Source organism: Sus scrofa, chromosome 2 (assembly GCF_000003025.6).
Source record: "Sus scrofa isolate TJ Tabasco breed Duroc chromosome 2, Sscrofa11.1, whole genome shotgun sequence".
NCBI classification, from domain to species: Eukaryota; Metazoa; Chordata; class Mammalia; order Artiodactyla; family Suidae; genus Sus; species Sus scrofa.
The window spans coordinates 51,485,981-51,512,466 of NC_010444.4; the positions used below are offsets into that span (position 1 = coordinate 51,485,981).

Genomic DNA, 26,486 nt, shown 5'->3' on the forward strand with positions numbered 1-26,486 from the left:
AGTTTAGGGTTTTTCCACATCATGGGGATTTGAATGGTGTTCCACTTAGTCCAGTCTGAAACCATTTCCCACTCCAGCAACTAAAATTAATTAAAAAAAAAAAGCCATTTCAGTGTTTACTTGCACCTGTCTAGGAACAAGAAAGTGGGTATCATTAATAACCCACATCATCATTCCTCCCCTTCAATTCTGAGCTACTCAGGTACCTCCAATCCCAGACTGCCACCCTTGTTCTTCCTTTTATTTCCCTTTCCCCTATTTCTTCCCTGCTACTTCTGTGGCCTTATGGTAGCTTGGAAACCAGGTAAGCAAAAAGGATTCAGAGCTCAGCTGGCAGAGACAGAATTATGTTTAGCTGCCCGACCTGTGAGCACTTGCCTGAATGGGTTCCATTCAGAGCATGCACATCAAACCGCTGGCATCTGGAGTGACTAGGGGGAGCCTGGAACTAACATGCTTTATGTCCTTCCTGTCCCTCCCAGCCCCGGTGTTCCTGACTGAGCTTCAGAATCAGGAGGTGCTGGATGGGTACCCTGTGAGCTTTGACTGTGTGGTGACAGGCCAGCCTGTGCCCAGTGTGCGCTGGTTCAAGGATGGGAGGGTGCTGGAGGAAGATGACCACTATATGATCAGTGAGGACCAGCAGGGCGGCCATCAGCTCATCATCACAGCTGTGGTGCCGGCAGACATGGGTGTCTACCGCTGCCTGGCTGAGAACAGCGTGGGTGTGTCCTCCACCAAAGCAGAGCTCCGTGTGGACCGTGAGTGTATAATTGGGTTTGATAGTCCAGGGTGGGGTCCTGGTTGGGAGAGGCAGTGCTGGGTTGGAGGATGACCTGGAGAACATTGGGCTCTGGCTAGGCAGGATTTGAGACTGCAGTGTCTTGTGGCAGATGGAGAGTCCTCTGGGAGCCCCCCGGGATGAGGGTGGGGGCCTTATTTCCTTGAGAGGTGGCTGGGCTTAGGGGGAGCCTCAGAAGGTTTGGAGGTGCCCCATGGGCACAGCGGTTGGTTAACAGCCACAGTGGTTGGTTAACACAAATAGAAATATATATTTGGTCTTCATCCCTGGTTCCTGGTGGGCCCTTAGTACAAATATATCCATCTTATTTTTGATGAAAATGCAAATAGCCATAAAAAAGAATGACATAATGCCATTTGCAGCAATATGGATGGAACTAGAGACTCTCATACTGAGTGAAATGAGCCAGAAAGACAAAGGCAAATACCATATGATATCACTTATAACTGGAATCTAATATCCAGCACAAATGAACATCTCCTCAGAAAAGAAAAACATGGACTTGGAGAAGAGACTTGTGGTTGCCTGATAGGAGGGGGAGGGAGTGGGAGGGATTGGGAGCTTGGGCTTATCAGACACAACTTAGAATAGATTTACAAGGAGATCCTGCTGAATAGCATTGAGAACTATGTCTAGATACTCATGTTGCAACAGAAGAAAGAGTGGGGGAAAAACTGTAATTGCAATGTATACATGTAAGGGTAACCTGACCCCCTTGCTGTACAGTGGGGAAAAAAAAAAAAAAAAAAGACATTTCTAGGAAAAAAAAAAACAATTAAATGGAGGAAGAGTAGAATTTCAAATTCAAGGGTGGAACTTCAAATGGTGCTAGAGTAATTTGGACATTTATAGGCAAAAATATGAACCTTGACCTTATATGAAAACTATCTCAAAGTGAATTAGGTACTTAAATGTAAAATGTGAAGCTATAAAACTTTTAGAAAAAAATAGGAAACCTTCAGGACTAGATCTAGGAAAAGACTGCTTAGACTTGACCCATAAAAGGAAAAATTGGTAAACTGGACCTCCTCAGAGTTAAAATCTTTGCTCTGAGAAAGATGAGAAAGACCAGGTTTTTTTTTTTTTTTTTAATCTTTCTTTCTCTTTCTTTCTTTCTTTCTTTCTTTCTTTCTTTCTTTCTTTCTTTCTTTCTTTCTTTCTTTCTTTCTTTCTTTCTTTCTTTCTTTCTTTCTTTCTTTCTTTCTTCTTTCTTTTCTAGGGCCGCACTCACGGCATATGATGGTTGCCAGGCCAGGGGTCTAATTGGAGCTGTGGCCACCAGCCTACGCCGGAGCCACAGCAACGCAGGATCTGAGCCGCATCTGTGATCTTCACTACAACTCACAGCAGCGCCGGGTCCTTAACCCACTGAGCGAGGCCAGGGATTGAACCCACAACCTCATGGTTCCTAGTTGGATTCGTTAGCCACTGAGCCACGATGGGAACTCCAAAGACCAAGTATTGAGGATGAAATGCTGTATAGGCTGGGTGAAAATGTCTGCAAAATTGCATATCTTATAAAGGACTAAAGAAATATAAAGCTCAAAATTAAACAGTATTTTTAAAAAAGTTTTCACTTAGAATATGAGCAGAAGATAAGTCCGTACATTCCATGAGAGAGGGCATACAGAAGGCAAAATAAGCACAGGGAACATGTTCAACATCATTAAAAATCAGGGAAATGGAAATAAAAACCCCAGTGAGATATCACGGAATACTTACCAGGATGGCTAAAATAAAAAATGGTTGTGCAGGTAAGCATGCAGAGAAATGGGATCTCTCATCCGTTTCTTTACATTGCTGGTGAGAATGTAAAGTGGTGCGGCCACTCCTAAAAAGTTTGCAGTTGCCTACAAAACAACATAGTTACCATATGATCCAACAATTGCCTTTTTTGTTATTTACCCCAGAGAAATAAAAATTCAAATTCCTAATGAAACCTGTACCCAAATACTCATACCAGCTTTATTCTCAATAGTCCTAAACTGGTAATGACCCAGTTGTTAAACTGTGGTGGCTATTCTGTGGAATACTGCTCAGCAAGGAAAAAGAACACATTGACATGGGCAACAATTATGATAAAATTTCATTTTATTGCATAAAATTAGACAAGCACACACTCAGTGGAGTTCATGTGAAACTTGTGACATCTGAACAAGGCCAAGGGATCACATAATTATCATCTTTTGTAGTTATGAGAAATGTTAACATTGCTGGAAGCTGGGTGAAGAGTAAACGGGATCACTGTATTGTTTCTTAGAACAGCATGAGAATCTATAATTCTCTAAAAACAAAACCATTAAAAAACACAATAGCAACAAGTCAGGTTATCTTAGGATGAGATCTTACATATCTGGTAACACTTTATTTCTGCCTGAAGGACATCTTTTAGCATTTTTTAATAGTTTGAGTATATCTGAATAATGTCTTTATTTTGACTTTCTTTAGAATATTTTTGCTAGAACTATTTTTCCTTTCCATACTTTATAGATGTTGCTCCCTTGTCTACTAGCTTGCATTCTTTCTGAGAAATGTGGTGTCATTCTTATCTTTCTTTTTTTGTTCATAACTTGTCTTTTCTAATGAGATTGAAAAGTTTTTAGATATTTGCACACAATAAAATTCACTGTTTTAAAATATTTAATTCAGTGGCTTTTTATATACTTACAAGTTTGTGACAGCATCTAATTCCAAAACATTTTCATCATCCCAGAAAGAAACCCCATACCTGTTGACTGTCATTCCTCATTCCTCCTTCCTCAGCAACTGGCAACAATTAATCTATTTTCTGACTCCTTGGGTTTGCTTATTCTGTACTTTTCATATAAGTGGAATCATATAATATGTGGCCTTTGTGTCTAGTTGCTATTGCTGAGATTGTTTCTAAGGTCTATCCATGTAGTAAATACCAGTACTTCATTCCTTTTTATGGCTAAAAAATATTTCATTGTGTATGGACTATTTATCCATTCATTGGATAATGTTTATCCATCCATTTATGGCTATTATGAATAGTGCTGTTATGAGTATTCATGTGAAAGTTTTTTGTGTACATGCATTTTCACTTTTCTTGAATCTATACCTAGATGTGGAATTGCTAAGTCATATAGTAACTCTATGTTTAACTTTTAAAGGAATGCTAAACTATTTATCACAGTGACTACATCATTTTACATTCTTGCCAGCAATGTGCAAATGTTCCAATTTCCCTGCATCTTTGCCAATGCTTATTAGTGTTCATCATTTCAATAATAATCATTTCAATAATAGCCATATTAATGCATGTGAAGTGGTATATTAATGCATGTGAAGTGGTATATTGGTTTTGACGTGTGTTTCTCTACTAGCTAATAATGAGCATCTTTTCATGTGCTTATTGGCCATACGTTTATCTTTTTTTAAAATGATTTTTATTTTTTCCATCATAACTGGTTTACAGTGTTCTGTCAATTTCCTACTGTATAGCATGGTGACCCAATCACACATAGCATATATACATTCTTTTTCTCACATTATCATGCTCCATCATAAGTGACTAGATATACCAGTGCTATATAGCAGGGTCTCATTACTTATCCATTCCAAAGGCAATAGTTTGCATCTGTTAACCCCAAATTCCCAGTCTATCCCATTCCCTCCCCCTTCCCCTTGGCAACCACAAGTCTGTTCTCCATGTCCATGATTTTCTTTTCTGTGGAAAGGTTCATTTGTGCCATATATTAGATTCCAGACATAAGTGATATCATATGGTATTTGTCTTTCTCTTCCTGACTTACTTCACTTAGTATATCTTTTTTTGAGATATGCCTATTCAAATCATTTATCCATTTTAAAATTGGGTTATTTGCATTTTTAATTTTGAGTTCTAAGAATTCTCTCTTTTCTTCTTCTTCTTCTTTTTTTTTTTTTTTTTTTTTTGTCTCTTAGGGCCACATCCGCAGCATATGGAAATTGCCAGGCTAGGGATAGAATCAAAGCTGTAGCTGCCAGCCACAGCCACAGCTACAGTAACACCAGATCAGAGCTTTGTCTGTGACCTACCCCATAGCTCATGGCAGCACCAGATCCTTAACCCACTGATCAAGGCCAGGGATTGAAACCTCGTCCTCTTGGATACTAGTCGGTTTTGTTACCACTGAGCTACGATGGGAACTCCCTAAGAGTTCTTTATATTTTCTGGGTACTAGATCCTTATCAGATATGTGACTTTCAAATCTTTTCTCCCATTCTGTGGGTTGTCTTGTCAGTTTCTTGTTATTGTTCTTTATTTATGCATAAAATTTTTAAATTTTGATGAAATACAGTTTATCTACTTTTTCTTTGGTTTTTGTGCTTTACTTGTCATATCTAAGAAACCACAGTCTAATCCAAGGTTACAGAGATTTACACTTATGTTTTTTTATATTTAGCTCTTTGGTATACTTTGAGTTTATTTTTGTATATGGTATGAGATAAGGGCCTCAGTTCATTCATTCTCTTCATGTGGAAATCCAATTGTTCCAGCATGATTTGTTGAAAAGACTCTTTCCCCTCATAAAATTGTCTTGGAACTCTTGTCAGAAATGAATTTCCTGGAGTTCCCGTGGTGGCGCAGTGGTTAACGAATCCGACTAGGAACCATGAGGTTGCGGGTTCGGTCCCTGCCCTTGCTCAGTGGGTTAACGATCCGGCGTTGCCGTGAGCTGTGGTGTAGGTTGCAGACGCGGCTCGGATCCCGCGTTGCTGTGGCTCTGGCGTAGGCCGGTGGCTCCAGCTCCGATTCAGCCCCTAGCCTGGGAACCTCCATATGCCGCGGGAGCGGCCCAAGAAATAGCAACAACAACAACAACAACAAAAAAGACAAAAAGACAAAAAAAAAAAAAAAAAAAAAAAAAAGAAATGAATTTCCATTAAATATGTAGATTTATTTCTGACTCTCAATTCTATTCCACTGACCCAAATGTCTGTCATTATGCCATTACCACACTGTTTTGACTATTGTACTTGGTACTAAGTTTTGAAATCTCTAAATGCGAGTCTTCTAACTTGGTTCTTGTTCAAGATGTGTTGACCATCCTGAGTCTCTTGCATTTTCTTGAATTTTAGGATTAGCTTGTCAATTTCCGCAAAAATGATCTCTGGATATTTTAAAGCTCTTCTTTTTATCACTGGTTTTGAGTAATTTGATTATATTCTTTGGTCACATTTCTTTATGTTCCTTGTGCTTGCAGTTGAGCTTCTTGGACTTTTGGGTTCATAGTTTTCATTAAGTTTGAAATTGGAGGGATGTTATTTCTTTAAATATTTTCTTCCCCGTTCTTTTGGGGACTTTAGTTACACATATATTGAGCTATTTGAAGTTGTATTACAGTTTACTAATATTCCTTTCCAATTTTTAAAATTTTTTTCTCTTTGCATTTCATTTTAAATGGTTTTTATTGCTATGCTTTTACACTCATTATTTTCTTCTGTAGTATCTAAGCTGCTAACAATCCCATCTATTGTAATTTTTTTTTAATCGCTGTAAGTTCTACTTGAATCTTTATGTTCTGTGTCTCAACTTTTTGAACACATGGAATACAGTTCTAACATCTATGTCAATTCTGAGTTTTGATTGATTATTCTACATGTTTCCTGATGCCTTGCACATCTGACATTCTTGGCTGGATGCCTGACTGTGGATTTCACTTTGTTGGGAGCTGGATATTTTGCATTTCTTCAGGTCTTCTTGAGTTTTGGTCTAGAGTACAGTGAATTACTTACAAGCAGCTTGATGGTTTCAGGTCCGGCTTGTGTGATTTTGTTGCTGGCCAGACAGGAAAATTCAGACAAGGCTTTATTGGGGCCCCTGCTATAGCAGGGGGAACGAAAACAAACAACAGGTTCCCTTGCTTGCTTGCTTACTTGCTGTGGAGGGTGAGCTGGTTCCTTAAATGGGTGAGGGTAGGGGCAGGTCCAGGGTTTGGGCCAGAGAGGTAGCTTAGGTGATCTGCTACCCCTTTGGTGGTGTTGTATGCAGGGGCGATGATGCATAGTACCCTGCTTTTGCTCTTAGCTCTTTAGAAGTGGCAGTTGGGTTTTTAGTTTTTTGTGTGTGTGTGTCTTCTCACCCAGAATTTGCCTCAGCTGCGCATGAACACAGTTATTTTTTGGACTGTTATAATTTCTTTGTATTTTGTTGCTTTTGATGTTTGTTCAGGTGTAAGCATTGCAGCCACTGCAGCAAGGGGTCCCAAGTCCCCATTTGTCTCAATTTGTTAGGTGGCACCAAGAGAGTGCTGAGTCCAGGGCTAATCATCTCCCTCTACTGAAGTGAGAGCATTCCTGAGTACTCTACCTGATGCCCTGTGAATTGTGAAAATTTCCAGTCTGACTAGAAACCGACAGTATTCTAACCCTTATCTGTCTTCAGATGCTATTTCCTTTAGTCCTTTCAGATGGTTCATTCCTTGTGTGCATGTGCCAGTTGTGCTCTTCTGAATCTTCAAGGGAGGGAGCCCTCTCTCTGCAACTTTCTCATCTCTGCTTTTGTGCTCCATGGTCACAAGCTGCTTTTGTCTGTCAGGACATCAGCTCTGTCTCCTCAACTCAAGGTCTGCCTGGTTCTGCCCCAGTCTCCCCACCACAGAAACATAAGGCAGGAAGCTGGGGCAGTTATAGGGCTCATGGTTGTTTCCTATCTCCAACAGATAACTGTCCTTCACTTGCTTAATGCCTAGTGACTTTAAAACCATTCCGGTGATTCTGTACCCAGTTCCAATGTGTGTGAGTTTTTTTCCCACAAAAAGAAATTGTCTGTGATATCAGCTGAATGTCCTACAGTTCAGCTCAATTCAGATACCATCTACCTGGAGAAGGCATCAGATCCAGTAGGTTAAGGGCTCAGTCCTTCAAGGCTGTCTTCTCCACCACCTCAGATAATTAGCTACAAGTCCAAGTTGTCACCTGTACTTCTGGCCAAAAAGCTATAAATTAGAGACAGGCTGTGGGGACGTGGGACCCTTTGCTGCAGGGGATGCAGTGCTTGCACCTGGACAAACATCTCCTCGAGCAACAAAATACAAAGAAACTATAAGGGACTAATAATAACTGTGTACATGTGCAGCTGGGGCAAATTGTGGGCAAGAAGATACAAAAATTTAAAAACCCAGTTGCCAGTTCTAGAGTCAAAAGCAAAATCAGGGTACTATACATGCCCCTGCACCCAATACTACCAAAGGGATTGACAGCCCCTCGGTGGCTAGAACCTGGAACCTGCCCCTACTATCACCCCATGTAAAGGACCAGCTTGCCCCGCTCAGGGAGCAAACAAGCAAGGGAAACTGTTGCTTGCTTTGCGCCCCCCTGCTGCAGCAGGGGCCCCCAATGAAGCCTTGCCAGAATTTCTTACTTGGCCTCCTATTAATTTCTATTGCTTAAAGAGGCTCTGGACAGTAACACAATGACCCCTTCCTCGAGTTTGATTAATTTACTAGAGTGGCTCTCAGAACTCTGGGAAACATTTTACTTACTAGATCAGTGTTTTATTATAAAAGGATTTAACAGCCACGTGGAAGAGCCATATAGGCAAAAGATGTGGGAGGGGCAGGGCCAAGCATGCTACTCTCCCCACATCTCCCACGTGTTCACCAGCTACAAAAGAAGCTCTCTGAGCCCCATCCTTTTGGTTTTTTCTGATTAAATCATTGACCATTGGTAATTGTACTCAGTTTTCAGGCCCTCTCCCTTCCCTGGAGGTAGAGAGGTCACAAGCTTCTAATCACAGGGTTGGTTACCCTGGCAACCAGCCCCAACCAAAAGGGCCTATGGAAAATCACATTAACATAACAAAAAACCCCTCTGTGCCTCCACTCAGGAAATTGCAAGGGTTTTGGAGGCCAGGGTCAGGAACAGGAGGAAGACCAAACACATCTTATTATAAATCACGGGCATCACAATCATTGTTTTATGTATTATGTTTCTTTTTCTTTGGTCGTTTCACTTGGGAGGTCTTAGGCTGTTATAACAAAGTACCTTAGACTGGGCAGTTTAAATAATAGAAATTTACTGCTTGAAGTTATGGAGACTGGAAATCTGAAATCAGGGTGCCAATATGGTCGGGTTCTGGTGAGAGCCCTCTTCCGAGTTGCAGAGGGCTGTCTTTTCCCTGTGTTCTCACTTGGGGAAGGGGCAAGGGGTCTCTTCTTCAAGAAGAGGGCACTAATCGCATTCATGAGGCTCCATTTAAGCCCAGTCACCTCCCAAAACTTCCCTTATTGAGGGTTAGGATTTCAAATATGAATTTTGGGGGACACAACATTCAGATCATAGCAGAGGGTAAATCCAGTCCCTCTTCTCCATTGTGGCTAGAAGTGGGAGGCCCAGCTGTTAGTTTTGAGGCCTATTTATGTCATCCCCTGTTCCTTAGTTGGGTGGAACTGAAAGATGCTATCATTCACACCGTCTGCTATTTATGAAGCCCAGTATATATAGTTTGTTGCATCTGGTAGTTAGTTATAAGCCTGGGAACATGGGCTGGTAACAGCCTGGTGACAGGGAAGGGCCACAGGGTGGCTGTGTACCCCTCCCCCCCCCATTATTTCTGACTCAGGAGTGTGAAAAGCTCCCAGGAATGGCTGAACAGTGAGAATCAGGTAGCCACTGGGGTGGGGCTTGTGCCAAGGAAGATGGTGTATAGGCCTTGCTTCAGCTCTACCCTTCATCCTCAGTGACCAGCACTGACTATGAAACTGCTGCAGATGCTACGGAGACTTCATCCTATTTCAGCGCCCAGGGCTACCTGTCCAGGTAGAGGACCATACAGAGGCGGGCAGAGCCCAGTGGGCTGGTGGTCCCAAGTCCTTTGGGTGGGGGTGGATGCTGGCAGTTCTGGCTTAGACTGACAGAACGTGAATCCTGGAGCCTTTGACCAGGCCACAGCAGTCTCTGTCCAGCAAAGAGGAGACCTCAGAAGCCAGCCATGACTGACCTCAGTCCCCTCTTGTCCTGGATCCCTTGTTTGTCCACCTCATTGCTGCCCTTTCTTTGTTTTCCCTGCCAGCCGGGAGCAAGAGGGCACTGAGTCTACCTCAGAGGAGGGGCAGCTGCCCCAGGTGGTGCAGGAGTTGAAAGACCTCCAGGTGGCCCCTGGCACGAGCCTGGCCAAGTTCCAGGTCAAGGTGAAAGGTGAGGGGGAGAGGGATGAAGGACAAGGAGCTGCCAGCAGAGGTGGGCGATCACCTGTGATTTTGGGGGTCTTCGAGGGCCTGTGGAGGGCAGGGTGACCACTGGGAAGTGGCCTTGTGCTAACCATTTCTGCTGTTGCCCCAGGTTACCCCACACCCCGACTGTACTGGTTCAAAGATGGGCAGCCCCTGACTGCATCTGAACATATCCGCATGGCCGACAGGAAGACACTGCACACCCTAGAGATTGTCTCAGTCACTAGCAAGGATGCTGGCCAGTACTCGGCCTACATCAGCAACACTGTGGGTGCTGCTTATTCATCTGCTCGGCTGCTGGTCCGAGGTGGGTGCTGGGGGACCCAGCAGAGCCTGGCATCCATACCTGGGTTGATTGTCCATCTGCAAGCCATGCTGTGTCAAGCCTTTGAGCTAGGGCCTGGTGGTCACTACCTATGTGCAGAAGTCACAGGTGGCCAGAGCTGATCCCCAGAGAGCATGTACCCTTGAGGGGTGTGGGCGCCATGAACACTGACCAGCAAGTGGGCCAGCTGGCTAGTGGAGTAGACTCAAGTGTGGGGCCCCCGTAGACTGCATGGCCAGGATTAGGAAAGGCACTGTTTGTAGGAATGAGCAGGGCTCCCTTTGGGATTCCTGCTCTGCCAGTCGAGCCCAACCAGGAAAGGAGGCGCCTTGGTGCTGTAGATCTGACTTCTGTGCCTTTTTCAGACCCTGGCAAGCCAGAAGAGAAGCCAACATCAGGTGAGCCAGCTCCAGAGGGCAGGGGAGGGAAGGTGGGGTGGGCACTGGGGACAGATTCAGTGAGGGTGTGTGAGGGGGACAACCATGTGGAATTGGAACCCTGCATTGTTTATCACCAGCTGCCCCATGTCTCTCCAGATATACACCAACAGCTGGTGCCACCCCGATTCCTGGAGAAGTTCACCTTCAAGAAGGTGAAGAAGGGCTCCAGTATCACCTTCTCAGTGAAGGTTGAAGGTAGGGTGTCTTGCTTCCCTGTCCCAATGAGGACACCCTCCCCAACCCCAGGGAGGTCTCCTCCCTGTCCCTACTTAGGACCCTCCTAGGGATGCCAGATGGTGACCCTTACCTCCCAGAGTCACCATCCTGGTGTTGGGAAGGATTGTCCACCATATATTCCTACTTGCAGGAAACCCACCTCCAGCTGTGCATTGGTTGCGAGAAGAGGCCGAGCAGGGTGTGCTGTGGATCGACCGCCACACTCCGGGTTACACAGTGGCCAGCTCTGCCCAGCAGCACAGCCTGGTCCTGCTGGATGTGGGCCGACAGCACCAGGGCACCTATACCTGCATCGCCACCAATGCTGCTGGCCAGGCCCTCTGTTCTGCAGGCCTGCATGTCTCTGGCTGTGAGTGGGCATGGGTGACTCAGCCAGGAGTAGGAAGGGGGCAGTGTGGATAGTGTGGAGCCTCAGAGCACACAGGCCAGCTCCCACTCCCTACCCTGTGAGCCACGCTCAGCTGGCTGAGATCCTCCTAGAAGCCCTCGCCACTTTGAGTAATTTCTTCCTGGGTCCCCCTTAGCGACTCCAAGGGCTGGTGGGTCAAATGTGGACCCCATTCCCATCCCTGCTACTATCGGGGTGACTGTAGGTCAATTTGGGACATAAGCACAGCTCTCATCAGGGCTCTGGATGACAGGGTCAAGGCCCCCTGGGTAGGGGCTCCAGATACCCATGGCAGGGGTCTCAACCAGAATCAGAGCTTGGCAGTGTAAAGCATCATTCTAGTGGCTCATCCTGTTCTCTTGATAGTACCTAAGGAGGTGGGGACAGCAGAGGAGCAGGCCGGGGTTAAGGAGGCCCTCATCTCCACCTTCCTGCATGGGTGAGTGAAGGGCTGCTCAAGAGCGAGAGGGACCAGAAGAGAGGCTCTGGGAGTGGGGTCCTGGGAGTGGGGTCCTGGTCTTGGGGGGAGGGTAACACTGCTGCTGGGGAGGGAGCCCCATCCTGGACTGCAGGCCAGCTCTTCCTGTCTTGAGCCAAGTGGTTTGGGCCCTCTGTCCCTCTCCATGATTCAATTTTCCTATTTAAAAGGAGGACTTTCCCAGGGCCCTGACCAGCATCATGGCCCATTGCCCCAGACCCTCTTTCCTGTCAGGTCCTCAGGATTCCTCCTCCCCCTTTAGGACCCAAGCTGTTTCCACCCAGATGTCGGAATCTTCAGGTTTCACTGAGCTTGCTGGGCAGAGGAAAGGTATGGGCTGGGTAGACACGTCTGTGCAGAGTGGGGGTTGGGAGGTGCAGAGGAGGCTGCCCAGCTGGTGGGCCCCAGGCCTGTGAGGCTCCTCTGGACTGTGTGGCCCATGGTGCTCTGGGCCAGGGCTCCTTGGCTTCTGGTGGGCTGGTTCTGAGCTTTGGTTGATCTCTGGGCCATTTCTGACTCTCCAGGATGTGGAAGCTTGTGGGGGCCTCTGGGCTAGGCCAGCCCTTGGCTCAGAGCTCATGTCCAGGGGGCTGTATGGACATTTAGAGTGCAGGCAGCTGCTGTGTTAGGGTTGGAGTAAGGCCATTCCGGGCAGGTGGGTGCTGATGTGCTGCCAGCAGGGCCCCAGCTTTGTCCGGGGTTCTCCTCCTGCCCCCCAGCTAGATCCCCACCTCCCAGTCTCAAAGTGTGAACATCCCTCAACATGTCCAGCTACTTCCTGGCCACATGCACAGGGCCCCAGCACCTTGGCATATTTTAAACTTTTTTAAAAATGGAAAATATTGTGTCTGTACAGAAGTAGAGAGAAGGGAACTATGCACCCTATGTGCCCATTGCCCACCTTTAGGGTCACTTCTCCACTGACCTGCTTTGTTAATTTACCCATCCCTCCTTTCCCTGTACTGCCCTCACCCTAGGCTACCTTCATTCACCCTTAACCCCAACACCTCCCCACATCCTGCAAAGGATCTCACTTTTAAGATACACTAGAAGCCATCAAATCACAGCTTCCAGGGGTCTGGCCCCCTCAGCCCTGCCCCCTGCCTTTAGTGTTCAGAACCTGCCTTTGTCTTCTACTGCCTGGCTGAGCTGCTCATGACCTTCATCTCTTCTGAGGCCTTTCCCAGACCAGCGGCTAAATGGCCAACAGGAATGGAGGTGGCTCCATTGGGGGCCCACAGTTCCCAGCTCCAACCCCAGCCTGACCCCTGGGTCTGGCCTCTACCCAGATTTGTCCTCAGCTGCCCTCACCCACTAACCTGTAGCCATGTTGGCTGCCTGCTGTCTCCCTAGCCACCTGCTGCCCCTGTTGCCCAGACCCCACTGCCCTGAGTTCATGGTCCCCTCAGTCACACCTTGGCTCAGTTGCCCTTGAGCCAGAAAGACCTCTAGCTGTGGTCAGTGTTCCCTGCTTCCGGCAGCACTGGCCCAAGTCCATGCCTCCCTTGGCTCCTCTGACCCCTGCCCAGAATGGGCCTGGAGGTGGGTGTTTGGGCATCTCTATGGAGTGTATGGCTGGCTGAGCTAGGTTCTGGCCCCCAGGAGAACCCTCGGCGGCAGAGGCCCGTAGCCACCTGTCATTGGCTGAAGTGGGAACAGAGGAGTTCCTGAAGAAGCTCACTTCTCAGATCACAGAGATGGTGTCAGCCAAGATCACTCAGGGTGAGGGCAGCTGGCTGTGGAGCAAGGTCCAGGGGTGGCTGTGACCAAGCCCATAGGGCTGGGGACCCTCCACACCTACACACCCTGCAGACCCATGAGGAGGGGGCATGGGAGGCAAGCCCTTCTGGGGGCATCATGCGCTCTGTGTCCCCTAGCCAAGCTGCAGGTGCCTGGAGCTGACAGTGATGAGGAGTCCAAGACGCCGTCTGCATCCCCCCGGCATGGCCGCTCACGCCCCTCCTCCAGCGTCCAGGATTCGTCCTCAGAGTCAGAGGATGGAGACTCCCGGGGCGAGGTACATGGACAGGCGATGGGTAGGGCAGGGTGGGCAAGGGGGTGTGAGGGCGTGAGGGAGGGCAGGGTGAAGGAGGGCTAGTGGGGGTGGAGCAGTGGGAGCTGGGGCAGAGAAGGTATGGGGCACACCCCTGAGTGGCCAACATCATCACCATGACATTGGACCATGACCACCAGTACCCTGGAGGTTCCCCTTTGTCTCTTAGGGGTGGGCCATCTAGCACCCCTGATAGGATTTCCATCAGCAGAGGTGGGCTGGGCCTCTCTAGAACTTCATGGAATACCAGGATGGCTTCTTCCTCTCTCCTACCAGGGGCCTTGTAACCCGGGGCCTTGGGAGGCCCAGTGGCCTCTCTCTGGGTATTTAGGTGGCTCTTGCAGCCTTGAGAGGCCTGGCTGGCCCCTCTCTGGGTCTGACTCAGTGACATTTCCACCAGATCTTTGACATCTATGTGGTCACAGCTGACTACCTGCCCCTGGGGGCTGAGCAGGATGCCATCTTGCTGCGGGAAGGCCAGTATGTGGAGGTGCTGGATTCGGCCCATCCACTGCGTTGGCTCGTGCGTACCAAACCCACCAAGTCCAGCCCCTCCCGGCAAGGCTGGGTGTCCCCTGCCTACCTGGACAAGAGGCTGAAGGTACCTCAATGGCGGGAGTGGGGTGGGATGGTGGTCCTGGGGTTGTACCCCCCGTGAGAGTGGGAGCCTGACCCCTGAAGGGCAGGCCAGCACTCATGCTACCAATGACCCTTTCTTGTTTCCACCAGCTGTCACCTGAGTGGGGGCCAGCTGAGGCCCCAGAGTTTCCTGGGGAGGCTCTATCAGAGGATGAGTACAAGATGAGGCTGAGGTGAGGGGCCACAGGGCAAGAGTTGTGGCGAAGTTAGGGGCCTCCTAGATGCTAAATCCACATAAGTCCCTTGGGGCTGCCCTCTAGCAAGTGGCAGCTTACCTGGCAACTTCATGTGTTGGGGCCACTTTGTGTGTATGGGGGTGCCCTTCCTCCACTATCTTCCTTAGCCTGTTCTGAAAGTGTGTGGCAGGATGCATGTGACTTGGCAGTACCCCATTCAACACCTAAGCTCCTGGGTCTCCCCTTTGTGGCTGTCTCCCCACCCAGCTCCATCATCCGGGAGCTGCTGAGCTCAGAGCAGGCCTTTGTGGGCAAACTGCAGTTCCTGCAGAGCCACCATATGCAATACCTGGACCACTGCCCCCACGTGCCGACAGCTGTGGCCAGTCAGAAGGCAGTCATCTTCCGAAATGTGCAAGACATCAGCCACTTTCACAGCAGGTGGGCATTCAGGGTGGGCCTCAAGGCTTCTCCCTGGTCTGTGTGTGTATGTACACACATGTACACATGCACATGCTTGGACACACATTCACACGTCTAGATACATGAGCGCACATATCAATCATACGTGCATGAGACATATGCATGAACACATACCGTGTGTGTGTGTAACACGGCTGTGCCTCAGGAGAGTGGGCAGGAGCTGAGAAAGGAGAGAATCTTTGATGACTTAATTTACCCATCAGTGTACCACATGCCTATACAAGGACACACATGTCCCTGGGAGCACCAGCATGTGCACCTGGCTTACCCACGGAAGTGCCTGCAGCATATCTGTTTACTACAACCCAAGTATACAGGCATACCCCAGAAATGCACACACGCAAGTACATGTGCATGTCTGCACACACATGCATGCCCTTTCATTTGTGAGTATTCATATAAATGGCACACAACCAATACATGTACATACCTGTACAGAGCATACATTTCACTTGTGGGTATGCATGTACATGGTACACACTAATACATGTACACACTTGCACACATACACATGCAGCACACAAGTACATAAGTACACACCCTCAAATATCACACATGGATGGTCCCCATAGCCCAGAACACTCACTCTAGTCCATAGGAACCTGGCCTGGGGCAGAAGGCTGTTTCTTCCCAAACTGGAGGGCTTTGGGCTGTGTTTGGGTCGTGGGTGGGGGTTCTGATGTCAGTCCTCACCTGACTACTGACCCCCTCCATGACAGCTTCTTAAAAGAGCTGCATAGCTGTGACACGGATGATGATGTGGCCATGTGCTTCATCAAGAACCAGGCGGCCTTTGAGAAGTATCTGGAGTTCCTGGTGGGCCGAGTGCAGGCTGAGTCGGTGATGGTTAGCACAGCCGTGCAGGAGTTCTACAAGGTGCCCCCCTGCCCGTCAGCCCTGCTTGTGCTCCCCAGTCTTGGTGCTGGATCCCAGCTCTTAGATCATCTTCCCTGACCCTATTCAGCCCTCCCTTCTGCCTTCCCAGGCCCCTGGCCACCAGCTTAGAAATTCAGGTAGGGTCCCCTCCAACCCCAAGCTCTACTCACCTGTCAGTCAGTGACACTGGCCATCTTTGGGGTATAGGGGGGTGAGGCTTACCTGGGGAGAAATGTCTGTGTGTGCACGTGAATGTACTCCTGGGACCCCAAACCACCAGCTTTCAGGTTCTGGGGCACAGGCCTTCTGGAGGCTGCCTCGCTCCTGCCCTAAATCCAGCCCTTTGGTTCCCACAGAAGTACACTGAGGAGGTGCTATCAGCCGAAGACCCCTCACAGCCACCCCCACCACCACTGCAGCACTTCCTGGAGCAGCCAGTGGAGCGGGTCCAGCAGTACCAGGCCCTGCTCAAGGTAGGTGGGGCTGGCCTGGGACTACGGGGCCATCTCTTTGCCCAGCCACCCCAGGCCTCACCCCTGACCTGCACTGTCCCACAGGAGCTGATCCGCAATAAGGCTCGGAATGGGCAGAACTGCGCACTGCTAGAGCAGGCCTATGCGGTGGTATCGGCGCTGCCACAGCGTGCTGAGAACCAGCTGCACGTGTCACTCATGGAGAACTACCCGGGCACCCTGGAGGCCCTGGGTGAACCCATCCGCCAGGTCTGGTGGTGAGGGTGCAGTGGAGGGCCTTGGCAGGTGGATGAGCAGTGGGGGCTTGTGGAGCACTGGGCTGGGCATGTCTGACTGCAGGCTGACTGCTCCCCCAGGGCCACTTCATTGTGTGGGAAGGGGCACCAGGTGCACGGATGCCATGGAAGGGCCACCACCGGCATGTCTTCCTGTTCCGCCACCACCTGGTGGTCTGCAAACCCAGGAGGGACTCGCGCACTGACACCTTCAGCTACGTCTTCCGGAACATGATGAAGGTTTGCAGGGTGCCAGTGGAGCCTGGGTGGGCAGAGGGGGTGGGGGTGGGGGTCTTACAAAATGGGCAGAAAGATGAAGGCTGATGACTGGCCCTACAGCCCTGTCCTGGGTGACCATGGCTTGGCCTGCATCTGGGCAGTGAGCTTGTGTTCTTCCCTACACAGCTGAGCAGCATTGACGTGAACGACCAGGTGGAAGGTGATGACCGTGCCTTCGAGGTTTGGCATGAGCGGGAGGACTCGGTACGCAAGTACCTGCTACAGGCGCGGACAGTCATCATTAAGAGCTCCTGGGTGAAGGAGATCTGCGGCATCCAGCAGCGCTTGGCCCTGCCAGTCTGGCGTGAGTGCCTGGGCTCATGGGGCAGGGCTGGAGGTGGGGGTGGGGGGTGACCTTTCAGCCTGGATATCTGGCTTGGGAGCACCCAGGTCAGCAGGTCCTGAGTCCTGGCCCCCTGACCCTATCTGGGCAGGCTCAAGGGAAGGGGTGTGATTCTGGGGCAGGTGGCTCTCTCTACCCTTGGTCAGGTTAGCCTCTCAGGATCCCTGAGCTAGAGTGTGGAGCTAGCCCTGACCAGAATTGAGGGGAGTGTTGGGGTTCAGTTGGGGCTCCCCAGTACAGGGCAAGTGCCCAGACTGTGTTAGGGATGTGAAGGACCCAGCAGTTTTGGTTCTGCTTCCTCACTTGGAGTGGGAGAGAGGATCCCATTTCAACATGGCTTCCTTTTCCATAGTCCCTACCACTCTTCAATATACACCCAGCTATGTCCCTCACCCTAAGTCCCATCCAGGCCTGAGTGTGGTACCATGGATAAAGGCTCACAGGGGTGATATCTGTTGCAACCACATCCTTGGTTATGGGGCTTCTGACCCTGCTGGTGGTGCACTGGAGGGCACAAATGAGTGTGGGGCCCTATGTATGTATCCCCAGGTCCCCCCGATTTTGAAGAGGAGCTGGCAGACTGCACGGCCAAATTGGGTGAGACAGTCAAGCTGGCCTGCCGTGTGACGGGCACACCCAAGCCCATTGTCAGCTGGTACAAAGGTAGGCCCCTGGGGCCAGCGGTTACTGATCCTGTAACAACCAAGAGCTGTCCAGAGGGAATCAGGCTGGGCAGGGGCCAGGGACCCAGGTTAGAGTTTTGTTGAGAGGATGGGCGCAAGAGACAGACCTCTTGTTCCAGTTGCCTGCTCCTGAATCAAAGACAGCCTGGCCAATGTGCACAGGTGGATGAGGTGGGACAGAGGCAGAGGCTGCTCAGCTGTGCATCATGTTTCCAATGCAGTGACCCTGCCCACCATGGAATCTTGCTCATTAGCCCTCTCATTTGACATGTTTGCAGTGAGTGCCCAGGTACCATTCCAGGTACAGGAGAAACAGCAGTGAACAGGCAGGCTGACCCTGTCTATGGGAGCAGACCTTGTCCAGATGACAAGCAGACAAATGTGTAACATGAAGTCAGAGTGATGCGGCCTGCCAGAGAAATAAGGCAGAGCAAGGGGCAGAGAGTAGGCACTATGCAGACATGTTAGAGGAACTCCCCATGGGCAGTGAGGCTGCAGGAGGGCAGGAGAGAGAGGAGGCACTGGGCGGGTGTAGTGGGGAATGAGGCTGGGGAATGCTGGGCCTTGAGGGCCGCTGTGTGGGTCTCAGATTTGACTCTGTGTGTGATGAGAGCTACAGAGTTTGAGGGTCCCCAGAAATACCTTCACTTTGGATACCAAGTTCAGGATCCCAAGACCGTTCACACTGGGTACCAACTGCAAGGTTAGGGGGTCCCATGACCACCTTCAGGTTCAGTGATTCACTAAAGGGACCCACAGAACTCAACAAAGCCATTCTGCTCAGAGTTCTGGCTTACTTAAAGGGAAGAGGCACATGGGATGGAGTCCAGTTAGGGGTCCAGGAATAGTCCAGATGTCCCCCCAGTGGAGTTGTGTTGGCTTGGTTGTTTCTCTCAGCACTGATGTGTGCCAGCACATGGAGTGTGGCCAACCAGGGACCCTCAACTTGTTGAGTCTGTTGTCCACAGTTTCTGTTAGGGTCGTTCACATAGGCTGACTGCTTCCATGACTGACCACAATCTCTGGTCCCTCAGAGGCCAAGCTGATGCCATGTGGCCTAAAGCCCCTACCCTAAATCACAATGCAGCATCGACCATCTGGTGTGGTCCAAGTTCCCACGTAAAACAAGATATTCTAGTCCCTAGTTCAGTCCCCATAGCCAAGTCCAGTCCTGGTTTTGGAGAAGCTGTCCCAGGGAAGTCAGTCCTCCTGCCTTGCTTGTCCATGACCAGCTGGGGGCATTTGTTCACCCACAAATGGCTAAGAATGGGGCTGGAGGGTTATTTTACTGGCATATGAAAAAAAAAGCCAACCCTGTCTCCCATGGTCAGAGCCTCAGGACAGAGTCAGTGGATGTGGCAGCTGGTTGCTGCAGCACTCTGGGGACTCTTCCTTCTGAAGTCTGCAGGATTCTGGGAGTCCCTTCCCAGCTGCCTCACAGAACCCATGCAGTGCCTGCCATTCCTCTTCACACACAGACCTTTCACCTGTGAGGGCAGGTTCTGAGAGACAAAGCCATTCCATGAAAATTATTCAGAAGTAAGGATGAACCCCTCAACCTCCCCTTTTCAGCCAGGCTGCCCTCAGGAGGGTGTGCCAGATGGTCTGTGTTTGAGGGATAGGAGACACCATGCCCAGGGCTGCACCATGCCCAGGAACTCAGGGTGGGATCCCAGGTTCCCAGCTGTATCCAGACCACCCACCATCCCATTCATCTTGACAGTTACCTGATGAGCAGCCTGCACGCTTTGATCCCTCTGGGAGCAGTTGTGTCCAGTGAGTCAGGAGACAAGGGACAGCCAGATGGTCAGCTAATACTGAGCAGCTCCTGAGATGGACAATACAGGTTCTCAAACTGCAGGTGGTCCAGGTAGCATACACAGCCATATGGTGTGGCCAGAGCTTGTGGTTCACTGACCCAAAGCAGCATCAAGTTGGAAACACCATAGATGACCCTAAGAGGAACTGTATCTTCCAGATGGGGGAAACACCTCATGTGATGTGTGTCCCCTCAACTCTTGACAGTACCCTCAGCTCAGTGGCTCTACACAGGCACCCTGGTGGTCCGAATGCGAGTTCCTATCAGTGGCCCCATTTTGTTTCCATAGTTCATGGCTCCAAGGAGGGGTGTCTTCAGCCTGCCTATTTAAAGCCTGTTAGGTGTCAAACCAAATAGCCATGGTGTTCAGTTCACAACATCTCAAGGTCAGTGAGTGCCTAATAGCCTTTGCCAGGAAGAGTAGCATCTGGCAGAAGTCAGACTCACTAGCCAGCAGCATGTCATTCACATGGTGGAAGCTTCAGTGTGGTCATATAGAGGGCCAAGTTCTGATCCACTCCAGGGAGCAGAGAGCACCAGCAATGTCTACTTAAAGACCATGCCATGTGGATGCAGAGTGGTCTTGGTCCCTATATGCCAGCAGGAAGGAAAAGCAGGTGGCTGAAATGCCCATAGCTCCTGCCAGGAGCTGTTAGTCTGTACAGCAGACCCCCTTACATCTACTCTGTCCATGCCAGCTGGAGCCATAGGAGCAGAGATTGGACTGGGCTGGTGACTGTCTCCTGCCAGATATCGCTCCCTGGCTGTTTGAGGCTGGTTATTTTGGACTCAACCTCCCTCATTACGCTGGCTTCTTTCACATCACCAGGAGGCCTGGTACTTCCTTTCTCCTCTTGGGGTCTGTCGGCCATCTTGGGAAGTGACAGGTTGCTAGGCTGGAGCTGGTTACATGCTCCATAGCCACGCATCTGTGTGTAGGGCGTTCCCACCAGGAGTGTCCCCTCCCCTTGTGTTGGGCAGGGAATTCCAAACCTAACAAACATCAGATCCTAGAGGTAGAAGCTACAGTCACAGCCCCAAGTGACATTGGCCTCTGACTTGGCCCCAAGTGACATTATCTTTCCCACTCTCTGGGAACCTTCCCAAATTCCATCAGTGCAATCCAGATGCCTGTATCCAGCAGAGCCACCGAAGTCTAAGTTCTCCCCCTGCCTGAGGTCCCTGGCATAGCAGATGGGCATGTAGGGCCCCTGGTCCCTCTGGGCACAAGAAGATCAAGGCTCACTTGTGATTATTTTTTCTCTGAAAATAGTAAGGATGGAGGAGGAGGAAGGGGCCAGGGATGGAGTAAGACACACTTCGACAGCTCAGTAACATCTATTATTTGGTGCTCACTCAAAGCCCTAAACAAGGCAACAAGGTTTTCACTACTGATCTAGTCTGTTTCACCTTTAGGGACCCTTTCATAAAGGCTATTAAAGTAGCCCCATCACATTGTTCTCAGGGGCTCTGTGCTCCTTGCCTGGCTGGGGTTTAACTTGTGTGATGGTGACCTTTTGGATGGGGTCAACTTAGCAGAGGTATCCACTGGCCCAGACCTCTTTCCAGGTCTTCCAATAAGGGCTGAGTGAGGTTTCCAAGGAGTCAGGGCTACCTCTCAGAAAGCAGTTGCTTCCCTCTGTGTCCACTTCTGCAGTGTGTCTGTCACCATTATTCTAGACACCATCCTGGTGCCACGAAGCCCACAGGTCAGCCAACGACATTTCCTATGGAGGTTTGTCTGTGTCAGGGAGTTGTCCTGAATCAGGGTTCACGGCAAACACTGGGATTCTTTACTATTATCTCTGAAAGAATGCTGCCTGTGTCTGGTGCCTGTGCCTCTCATCCCTGAGTTCTGTCCCTACTTCTGCCTCCCTTTGTACCCAATGTAGATATGTGTTCCTGTGACTTCCTGGGACTCATCATGGGTTCTAGTGCTTGTTGGAAGTGGGGCTGACCTGTGGCTTAGTCAGCAACTTCCCAGTGCCAAGGAAAGAGTACATCAACCAAGGCATCATCCAGATGGTCTTTGAACCTAGTTCTCGATGCTTAGATTGCAGCCACCTGCCCAATTTCTCACTCACAGGCAACAAAGCAAGTAGCTCTTTTCTGCCGAGCTGACCGTGAAGTTCAGTCAGCATGTTCACCACCGATTCCTGCGTACCTCCCTCAGGCCCTATTAACTGGCCCACAGGCCACCTTCTTTCTCTTTTGGAATGCTGTGTCTCTAACAATGTCCCTTCCTTGTTGCCAAAATTGCAAATCAGAAACTGTGAAGGGGCTGAGATGTTTTCTGGCTTGCAAATCAGCAAGCCAGCCTGCCACCATATACACACAAAAGACACAAGACCCCAGTCAGAGACAGGCTATTTGTCACAGCAAAAGCAACAGCATCTTGGATGGGCTGCCCATGCCTCAATCTCCACATCCAGGGGCTAGATGTCAATTGTGTGGAGTGGGTTATACCACAAAAGAGAAATCCTGAGTTTTAGGAGATGCTGCGCTTTTATGGGGCTCCTGCCACATCTGCCCATCCTTCTCTCAAGAAAGAGAAGTGACTTATGGCCCTGGAAGGCAAGCAAATGTCTCATGGAAGGAAGGAGAGGGCTTTGTCTCTGCTGCCCTGGATGCTCCTGTGGTGTCAGTGCTGGCTGGAGGTGTCTTTGCCCAGAGAATCTGACTGAGCAGGAATGTCATAAGTCCATTGAGAATTGTTTTCTGACAGCAAGATGAAGACTGAGAATTGACTATAGCTCGACAGTGTCTCAGGTAGCCTTGTCAAGAGCTGTTTTGTGGACAAGATGAAAGCCAAGAGGTGTAGGTTTGGGAAAGGGTGGAAAAGGAATCACCTGGAGACAAAGTGAGAACAACCTTTTCCTGGAATTACTATACAGGGGCACAGAGAAATGGGGTGGCAGTGGGAAGCTTTTATTGGTTGTATTTTAAAATCATTTCATCAAAAGTCAAGATGCTGCTTATGAGTAATTATAATTTGTCCAGAATGTATAGAGCTATTGGGAAGTGTTCATCTATCAAAGTTTACATATTTATGGAGGAAAGAATTCTTCATCTTGAAAGATGCACATTTCCCCATCCCTTATCCAGGAAGGAAATGTGTTCCAGCTGGAGATGTTAGGTCAGGTGGGCATTTGGATGAGGGTGATTGGAAGATGGCTGTGTCTGGACCTTGGAGGTCCCTGGTAATTGAGGGTCTGTTTATTGGAAGGAGATGTCTTCTATGGGGTTTGGATCTCCCAACTTGGCCCCTGCCTCCAGCTGAAAGCCTGCTTTTCAGAGGCCACACCATGGGCAATGAGGTCTGATAAAGTGGATGGGGTGGGTCAGTTCCACCTCTCTATAGGCCTCCAGGTTAGCTTGGCCATCTGGACCTCTGGCAGGGAGCCCACCCTGTTTCTTGTGCTCCAGGGGAAGCCCCCTCCCCCACCAACCCCAGTGACCATAACCCCCAGGCAGGCGCAACCCCTTGTTCCCAATGGGGTTCCCTCTGTGATGACCCTCCCCTCCTTTCCAGATGGGAAGCCAGTGGAGGTGGACCCTCACCATATCCTCATTGAAGATCCTGATGGCTCGTGTGCCCTCATCCTGGACAACCTGACCGGTATTGACTCCGGTCAGTATATGTGCTTTGCAGCCAGTGCTGCTGGCAATGCCAGCACCCTCGGCAAGATCCTAGTGCAAGGTGAGCCCTGGGAGGGAGGCCAGGGTTTGTGTGCCTAAGCCCCACCCTAAGGGTTTCAGCCCTTGGTGGGCACAGGTCTGTGGGTGGAGCTGGCAGGGGGTGGATGGGAATATCTGACTGAGGCCTGGGCCCTCACTGGTGGTAGTAGAGTCCTGCTCCATCATGTTGTCTCTCTGTCTCTTTTTCTGTCTCTTTCTCTGTCTCTTTCTCTGCATCTCTCTCTCTATCTCTGTCTTTCTCTTTCTGTCTCTGTCTTTCTCTTTTTATCTCTCTGTGTCTCTACCCCTCTGTCTCCATCTTTCTGTCTTTGTCTGTTTCTTTCTGTCTCTCTCTGTCTACATTTGTGTCTCTATCTATCTCTTTTTTTCTCTATTTCTCTTTCTCCTTCTTCCTCTCCCTGCATTCCCCCGACCCTGCAGTGCCCCCTCGGTTTGTGAAAAAGGTCCGAGCAGTGCCCTTTGTGGAGGGAGAAGATGCCCAGATCACCTGCACCATTGAAGGTGCCCCATACCCTCGGATCAGGTGGGCCAGGCAGCTTGGGGCTGGGGTGGAGGTGGGCAGATGGCCTGTCCTGGGGCTGTCCTGCCTTAAAAATGAGAGTGGGTAGCCTGTTCACTGGGTTAGGGTGGGTGGATACAGAACCTGTCTTTGCAATGAAAAGTAGGTGTGATTGGGGCTAGCACATACTAGACATGGCTGTGGGTGCAGGGAGGAGGACATAAGCCTGGCTGGACCTTGGATGAGTGCTATCCAAGATGGTGGGCTCTGTAAGGATATCTGGGTCTGTGGTGCGAGTGAGGGGAGGATCCTGAGTATGGGGAGTCCCTGTCTGACCATCCCTGGGATTGGCTTCAGGTGGTACAAGGATGGAACCCTGTTGACCTCTGGGGGAAAATACCAGATCCTGAGTGAGCCCCGCAGTGGCCTACTGGTGCTGGAGATTCAGGCAGCTGGCAAGGAGGACCTAGGCCTCTATGAGTGTGAGGTGAGGTGGCTGGGGCAGCAGGAGGGGGTTCAGGGGATCTGTTTTGGGGATCCTGCCTGGTCACCACCATCTGTGACCCATGATGAGAGAGGTGGCACCAGGCCACTGTCATCCATTGTCTCTGATGAGAGGACAGGGACTTAGGAGGGGGTGCTGGGTGGAGCCTGATCATTCTCTGTGGCCTTGAGGGACCAGCAGTGGTCTGGGAAGCTGTATCCTGGCTGTGACTCTTCCTGGCTGTCGGCCTCCTCTATGATGCTGCTGCTGCTGGAGGCCTGCAGGGAGCCCATATGGTGCCTGCTCCCTATGGCAGCTCTCAGGGAAGCAAGTGGATCTGTGTCAGCTCAGGACTTGCTCTGTCCATTTTGGTCACTACTGTCCACACACAGTGATTTAAATTTAAATCAGTTAAAGTTAACTTTAGGTAAAGATTCACTTCAAGTGCTCAGGGCTCACATGGCCACTACACTGGACAGAGGGGATAGAGAGTGTCCTCACCATCATAGGAAGCTCCAGGTCAGTGCTGGGGACACAGTGGCTGGCCTGGAACCCATTCCCCTGTGGCTAGGCTCTGTGGCTCTAGGAACAGCCGTGTTGGACCCCCCATGCTACAGCTGGCCTAGACAGCCCAGGCCCCTTGGGGAGCCACAGCCTCTGAGGAAGCATCTGTCATCTGCCCCACAGTTGGTGAACTGGCTGGGCTCAAAGCGGGGTGGTGCAGAACTGTTCATGCAGAGCCCAGCACTGCAGGCTCGACAACAGCACCGCAAGGAGCAGCTTGCTGCTGTGGAAGGTGAGTGCCACCACTGCCAGTCTTCACCTGGACTGGACCAGGCAGGGTGAAACCATCAGCCCTTCTAATCAGGGCACACTTCTTGGAGGAGGGGAAGCAAGGGCTGGCAAGGGGCATCAGAGGGCAAGGGACAAGCATTGATTCCAGTCCCTGACTGGAGCGGTGTGGAGATAGGAGCAGTGGAGGATGGGCTAAAAACCCAGAACCTGGGAAAGGCTGGAGGAGCAGCCCAAGGGTCTGGGGACCCCTAAGGCCTGCTCACCATCCCTGGGGGAACAAGTGCATATAAGGGCCACATCTGGGCCCAGAGTGAGGGTCAGAAGGTCTCATGGGAGGGGTGGCAGGGATGGCAGGAGGGATGGCTCCATAGAAGCAGACTGCTGGATCTCAACTCTGCTTCTGTGAGAGGGAACAGGTGTCAGGGGCCTGATCCATTCACATTGCGCAGGGTAGGGAGGGCCGTGGAAAGGACTCCCTGGCCTGGCCTGAGCCAGGCTTGGAGGGGTCTGGGCTGCAGAATGGGCCTCATTAGGGAGCAGCATGCTCCCGGGCAGAAGGTGAAGGGTGGCAAGACGCCTCACGTCTCCATTCACACTTGGCTTCAGGGTCTCAGCTGGGTGCAGCCCAGGATGGCTGGAACTGGGGGAGGAGGGCAACTCGTGTCTGTACTGGGCCTATTCAATTCAGAGAGTTTCCTTACTGGGCTGGCAGGACAGGCAGTGGCCCCAGGGAGTTTCTCCCAGTCTGAACTGTCTCACCTGGAAGTGGCTGCCAGGACAGAGGTTGAGCCTACCATCCCTGGGGGCACGCAAACAGAAGTTGCACCAACTCCTGTTGGAGCTGCAGCTCTCACAGTAGGATGGATTGGGTGGGATATGTGTCCTCCCAAGGCCTGAAAGTTGGCTTCTCTGATGCCTTGAGCCAGTGGATCCAATCCCTCTCAGGGCCCAATGTCTGGGGGCTGCCATCTGGACTGTTGAAGAGTTGGCTGCCTGGTGCCAGGAGTTTGGCCTTGGGGCCTTTGATGCCCTTCAGGGCTCTCACAGAGACCCCCTCCTTC

The 26,486-nt window shown here is 50.3% G+C and overlaps 1 protein-coding gene across 35 annotated transcripts in view; it reads left to right on the top strand.

The window, feature by feature from the left end:
* OBSCN (obscurin, cytoskeletal calmodulin and titin-interacting RhoGEF) overlaps positions 1 to 26,486 on the top strand; it is a 216,709-nt gene that overhangs the window by 168,443 nt on the left and 21,780 nt on the right. For 22 of the 35 annotated variants that reach the window (XM_021083345.1, XM_021083344.1, XM_021083349.1 and 19 more), the window contains 24 exons: positions 483 to 761; positions 9,490 to 9,568; positions 9,822 to 9,946; positions 10,091 to 10,288; positions 10,672 to 10,704; positions 10,843 to 10,941; positions 11,114 to 11,332; positions 11,738 to 11,810; positions 12,067 to 12,179; positions 13,452 to 13,571; positions 13,727 to 13,866; positions 14,303 to 14,503; positions 14,632 to 14,714; positions 14,985 to 15,158; positions 15,920 to 16,076; positions 16,433 to 16,549; positions 16,634 to 16,798; positions 16,906 to 17,064; positions 17,230 to 17,407; positions 17,996 to 18,109; positions 23,481 to 23,648; positions 24,068 to 24,170; positions 24,504 to 24,633; positions 25,318 to 25,426. In XM_021083345.1, coding sequence (XP_020939004.1) covers positions 483 to 761; positions 9,490 to 9,568; positions 9,822 to 9,946; positions 10,091 to 10,288; positions 10,672 to 10,704; positions 10,843 to 10,941; positions 11,114 to 11,332; positions 11,738 to 11,810; positions 12,067 to 12,179; positions 13,452 to 13,571; positions 13,727 to 13,866; positions 14,303 to 14,503; positions 14,632 to 14,714; positions 14,985 to 15,158; positions 15,920 to 16,076; positions 16,433 to 16,549; positions 16,634 to 16,798; positions 16,906 to 17,064; positions 17,230 to 17,407; positions 17,996 to 18,109; positions 23,481 to 23,648; positions 24,068 to 24,170; positions 24,504 to 24,633; positions 25,318 to 25,426 — 3,336 coding nt within the window. The remainder of the gene's footprint in view (positions 1 to 482; positions 762 to 9,489; positions 9,569 to 9,821; positions 9,947 to 10,090; positions 10,289 to 10,671; positions 10,705 to 10,842; positions 10,942 to 11,113; positions 11,333 to 11,737; positions 11,811 to 12,066; positions 12,180 to 13,451; positions 13,572 to 13,726; positions 13,867 to 14,302; positions 14,504 to 14,631; positions 14,715 to 14,984; positions 15,159 to 15,919; positions 16,077 to 16,432; positions 16,550 to 16,633; positions 16,799 to 16,905; positions 17,065 to 17,229; positions 17,408 to 17,995; positions 18,110 to 23,480; positions 23,649 to 24,067; positions 24,171 to 24,503; positions 24,634 to 25,317; positions 25,427 to 26,486) is intronic. The other 13 variants (XM_021083350.1, XM_021083353.1, XM_021083351.1 and 10 more) reach the window with 3 other exon arrangements.